Source organism: Gossypium arboreum, chromosome 11 (assembly GCF_025698485.1).
Source record: "Gossypium arboreum isolate Shixiya-1 chromosome 11, ASM2569848v2, whole genome shotgun sequence".
NCBI lineage: Eukaryota > Viridiplantae > Streptophyta > Magnoliopsida > Malvales > Malvaceae > Gossypium > Gossypium arboreum.
This window is the reverse complement of record NC_069080.1, coordinates 65363560-65369545: the sequence shown is the minus strand read 5'-3', so window position 1 is coordinate 65369545 and position 5986 is coordinate 65363560. Positions and strand designations below refer to the sequence as shown.

Sequence of the window (5986 nt, the reverse complement as noted above, 5' to 3'; positions counted from 1 at the left end):
TATGTTTCGGCTTTGATAAGTAAAAATATAATGGTGGCTTAAGTTGAATAACACTCGGCTAAGGATTATAAATGTTAGCTAATTCGGCATAAGAGTATAGGTGACAACTACTTTGTATTTGAAGTTTTGAAGAATAGGTAGGGTTTAATTAAGTGATGAAGGTTAAATTTTTAAGTTTGGTTAAATTGGGCATTCGGCATTACTTATGACATCGGATATGAGTGTATGAAAGATTAAGTTTGAGTAGTTAAGTACATTAAAATAGTTGATGATTTGAGTACTACCTATGGTTGATTCGATTATGGTCTTTGCATGAGTAAAGTGTTATTATGTGCATATATGCTAAGGAATATTCAACTATGTTATAAATTTTATAAAATGAAATGATGTATATAGAATTATGATAAGAGATATATTTTGATTTTGTTACAAATTATAATCCAAGACTTATCCATGATAAAATACATGAAATTGTATGCAAATTTAGTTTATGAAATTCGAATATGCAAGGTAATAAGTTAGTAAAATGTTCCTTAATAGTTTAGTTTATTAATTGGGAATAAATGTGATTGTCGATTGTAGCCTAGTAATATGTTCGATTATGCATGAGTAGGGCATATGAATGATGTTTAAATAGCTAGTTTAGTAAGGTCATTTGTACCTTAAATATATGATATATATATATGTATTAAATTAAATTGATTAATTGATAAGTAATTGAACAAAATTCATTTGTTTAAATTAAGCTCAAGAGCAAAGAGGAACTAATTCAGATAGGGAAAGGAGAAAGCAATCAAGTAGCCTATCTGCAACTATTCAAAACATCCGAGGTAAGTTTTTGAGTAATGGAACTTAGCTTATGATTTGATAAAATCATGATATATAAGCTTAATATATAAATTGTAACCTAATGTTTCTACTTGAATTAAGTAGTGAGATAAATAATTTGTACATATGACTTGTATCCGAATGCTTATAGAGATCATGTTGAATATTGAAATGAAATCGGGTTCTTTGTATGTGGCTATTGAGCGGAAAGTGAAATTATTGATAAGCATGTTGTGCTTGTGTTCTAGTAAGGTAAATGAAATGCTAATGTATTAAGATATATATATGTGCACGATATTTGAGGATTTTAACCAAGTTAAGACCCGCAGGCCTTGTGTGAGATTTATATCCGGGCTAAGTCCTGAAGGCATTCGTGCTGGTATTATATCCGGGCTAAGTCCCGAAGGCATTCGTGCTGATATTTTATCCGGGTTAAGTCCCGAAGGCATTCGTGCTGGTATTATATCCGGGCTAAGTCCCAAAGGCATTCGTGCTGATATTATATCCGGGCTAAGTCCCGAAGGCATTCATGTTGATGTTATATCTGGGCTAAGTTCCGAAGGCATTTGGGTTGGAAATGTGTGATCTTGCTGTAATAATTCAAATAAATGGGCTCACAAACCTAAGATGGTCGATATGTACCATATATATGTTATAAAATTGATTCGGTTTAAATTGTGATTATTCATTTGGATAGTGTTCTTTCGGCCATTGCATATGGTTGTATGAAGTATATATATAACTTATTCGGATATATGAATTTTGATTCAAGTGAAAATATGTTAAGATTGGCTCGAGTATGTAAGTATATTGGTTGAAGTATGAAGTAACATGAACATGTGAATATGCAGATATGTATTTATTTAGCCTTGAAATTGGATGAGATGTATTCGCTAAATAATGAAGTTGGTTGAATAAAAGAAGTTATCTATGTGATATGAATTGATGTTTAAGGAATAAATTAAAATGACAGGCATGAACAATAGTAGTATATTTAGACATGTTTATATTAGGTCAAAGAAAAGATGATAAGCATTATGAATGCTATGCCTTAATTTTTAATGATTGCATTACTTAAAACTTACTAAGCATAGAAATGCTTACTATGTTGCTTTAATCCTCTGTTTTATACATCTTGTTCATTAGCTACGGTCTCGGGGATCCCAAAGTCGAAGTCGTCCACACTATCTAAGCCCATTCGGTACTCTAGTAGTTAAACTTCGATAATGGCATGTATAGGTTTGTCTTTTTGTTGTTAAATAAGTATCTATTTGATGATGTATATATGTATAGCCATGCGAAAATGGCTTGTTAAGTTACTATATGTATTCCATATAGTTAATGTGAAAGTGTGTTTGATATTTGATTAATGTTTTCAATGTTTTAATGTGAATTGAACTTAAGAATGAATCAATATGCCCATTATCTTGAGATGACTCTTTTGTATATTGTATAATTGAAAAAAAAAACAATTTGGAATTCAGTTTTATAAGTGTGACATCGGGAGTTATTCAAATATAGTTAAATGAAATTTCGTGCTTGTTTGGTAATACTCTTTAACCCTCCGGCGACGGGTACGGGTTAGGGGTGTTACAATTTTTGTCCAAACGAAATATAATGGTCTAATTACCATTTAAGGACCTCCTCTTTAAAACCCCATTTCAATCAAGTACTTATGAATTAGAACACATATTTTGCAACTTTTGCAATTTAGTCCTAAAAGTCCAATTAAGCACTTTATCAGTAAAATTTCTTAACGATATTTTTACATAATATTTTAATCAATAAATAAACCTTAAAACTTAATCGGAATAAATTTTTTACTTCGAATTCGTGGTTCTAAAATCATCATTCCGTTTAGGCCCTAAATCGGGCTATTACAGCAACTTCTGCAAATAAGCCCTAATAGGAAAATTAAATATGCAATCTATAAAATTTCTTATCAATACTCTAACACATGCATCTAATCACTCAGTAAATCATAAAAATTAATCGAAATAAACTTTTCTATCTCAGATTTGTGGTTTTGCAACCACTATTCCATTTAGGTCTTATTTCGAGATGTTACATCATAAACCGTGTGTTTCAGCGCTACTTAGATCAGTTTGTGGTGGTGTTCATCGATGACATCTTGGTGTATTCTGAGTCTAAGGATGATCACATTGAGCATTTAAGAGTGGTTCTACAGACTCTTCGTGAGAAACAGTTGTATGCGAAGTTCACGAAGTGTGAGTTCTGGCTTAGAGAGGTAACCTTTTTGAGACATGTGGTTTCTGCTGAGGGGATTCGAGTGGTTCCTCGTAAGATTGAGGCTGTGTTAGATTGGAAACAGCTGAAGAATGTGTTTGAGATTCATAGTTTTCTAGGACTGGCAGGATATTATCGACTTTTCGTAGAAGGGTTCTCCTTGATCGCAGCGCCGTTGACTAAGTTACTGCGTAAAAGAGTTCTTTTTGTCTAGAATTGCGCATAGCAGGAGAGCTTTGAGAAGCTCAAGACAGTTTTGACTCAGGCTCTAGTTTTGATACAGCCTGAGCCTGGTAAGGATTTCGTAGTGTACAGTGACGCGTCACATGTGGGTTTGGGTTGCGTTCTGATGCAAAACAGTAGGGTAGTTGCTTATGCATCTCGTTAGCTCAAGACTCATGAGGCTAATTATCCAACGCATGATTTGGAGTTGGCTGCAGTTGTCTTTGCATTAAAAATTTAGAGGCATTATTTGTATGGAGAGAAGTGTACCATCTACACTGATCACAAGAGCCTCAAGTATCTCCTCACTCAAAAGGAGTTAAATCTTAGGCAGCGTCGATGGGTTGAGCTGCTTAAGGACTACGACTGCAGTATCATCCTGGTAAGGCCAATGTGGTGGCCGATGCATTAAGCCGTAGGGCTATGATCGATCTGAGAGTGATGTTCGTTCGATTGAGCCTCTTTGACTATGGGAATATCTTGGCTGAGTTGTAGGTTAGACCGGTGTGGCCAGTTTAGATTAAGGATAAACAGTTAAGAGATAAGTCTCTTGAGTTGCGATTTCGTCAGATTGAGGCTGGAACTACTACTAATTTTGGGATTGACAATGATAGGATATTGCACTTCCGAGGTAAGATCTGTGTACCAAATGATGAGGATTTGAGACTGTCAATTCTAAGGGAGGCGTATAGTAGTTCTTACACTATGCACCCTGGTGGAAACAAACTGTATAAGGATCTCCGAGAGTTATACTAGTGGCCAAAGTTAAAGCATGAGGTGACTGATTTCGTTGCTCATGTCTGACGTGTCAGTAAGTTAAAGCCGAACATCAGTTACCTTTCGGGTTGCATGAGGTTCCTGTTTCGATCATCTCCGATAGGGATCCTCATTTTACTTCTCTGTTTTGGCAGAAACTTCATGAGGCTTTGGGTTCTCGTCTTGACTTCAGTACTGCTTTTCATCCTTAGACAGATGGTCAGTTAGAGAGGGTATTTTAGATACTGGAAGATATGTTGAGGGGTTGTGTTATAGATTTTCGAGGTAGTTGGGAGGAGTACTTACCATTGGCAGAGTTTGCTTACAATAATAGTTACCAGTCTAGTATTTAGATGGCACCGTATGAGGCACTTTATGGTCGTAAGTGTTGCACTCATTTGTGTTGGACTGAGTTGGGTGAGCAACGTGTTCTGGCTCTGGAGCTGATCTCTGAGACTGAGGATAAGGTTCGGTTGATCCGAGAACGTCTGAAAGTGGCTTCTGATAGGCAGAATTCTTATGCTAATTTGAATAGGAAAGACATTAAGTATTCTGTGGGGGACTTAGACTTTTTTAAAGTTTCACCTTGAAAGAAGGTTTTGAGGTTCGGACGCAAGGGTAAGCTGAGTCCTCGGTTTATCAGGCTGTACTGGATTCTGAAGCGAGTGGGGCTAGTCGCATATCAATTGGAGCTACCTCTAGAGTTGGATCATATACATGACGTGTGTCACGTCTTGATGTTGAGACGTTATCGCTCTAATCCCACACACATTGTGCCTATAGAGAAGATTGAGGTTAGACCAGATCTGACGTTCGAGGAGGAGCCAGTTCAAATTTTGGATCGCGACGTCAAGATTCTGTGTAGGAAATCTATTACTTTGGTAAAGGTGCTATGGAGGAATCATAGCACTGAGGAAGCTACTTGGTAGCCAGAGGATTCAATGCGTCAGCAATATCCTCACCTTTTCTGACCAGGTAAAATTCAAGGATGAATTTTTTTTAAGGGGTAGAGTTGTAACACCCCAAATTTCTGTAGTTTCAGCTTTTGTGAAATGATAGCATAGGAAAATATCTGAAAATGTTTTTGCATGAATTTACAAAATATCTGTTTGCTATTACGTTTAAATATGTTGGGGGTATGTTGGGGAAGTTCGAATTTCAAGTCTCAACTTGGGCAAAATTTTGGTTTTTATTGAAATAAAGCTTGGCTTTTGATTAATGGGCTTATAAGAATTTTTTGGTAAGAACTTAACAGAATGGGCCTACTGGTTAAGTGGCAAGGGTTTATGTTAGAGGTCCTGTCTTCGAATCCTAGCTTGGGCATTATTTTTGCCACTAAAGCCATGATAGAATTGGAGGTGAACTAAAATACTGTAGTGGTAGAGTTTATCAGATTTTTCTGAGTGGTTTCCCCAAAAGAACTCTCTCTGCCGTAATTCCCTACTATTTTCCTCCCTCTACGTTCTTTTTCTTTTCTGTTTTGCCGAAATTTCCCCTACCTTCCTCCTATTTGTGTTGATTTCGTACTAATGAGCTGCGATTCATTGACGTTCTCCTCATTGGTAAATTTTCCGTTTCGCTTGACTTGAATATTGTTCAAGTTAAGTGTCTAGTAAGAGGTTTCTGTTGTTTGATAGGAGTGGATCAAAGGGCTGAAGAACAGCCATTAATGCTTTAAGGATTCGGGTTTGCTGCTTTCTATTCAGGGGTAAGTTGATCATTCGTTCAGTGGATATTTCATTTGAGGTTAAGTGAAAAGACTCGTTTATGAGGTTCTAATAGGTTGGATATACTGATTATAGGTCTTAAAGTGCTCGGGATTGCGTTAGGCTTTAATCGAAACTAGGTGTGTACTCTAATAGATCTGAAATCGTGTTTCAGAGAAAGCCAAAAATGCTACTGTCGATGCCATACAAGGGTGTGGACAGGCCGT

General features: G+C 36.3%; 1 protein-coding gene across 1 annotated transcript; it reads left to right on the top strand.

Moving 5' to 3' along the window:
* Positions 1-4406: 4406 nt before the first annotated feature.
* On the top strand, positions 4407-4982 carry LOC128283879 (uncharacterized). Its single transcript, XM_053021295.1, has 2 exons — positions 4407-4607; positions 4650-4982. Exons 1-2 carry the CDS (start codon positions 4407-4409, stop codon positions 4980-4982), a joined length of 534 nt encoding a protein of 177 aa, XP_052877255.1.
* Positions 4983-5986: the final 1004 nt, after the last annotated feature.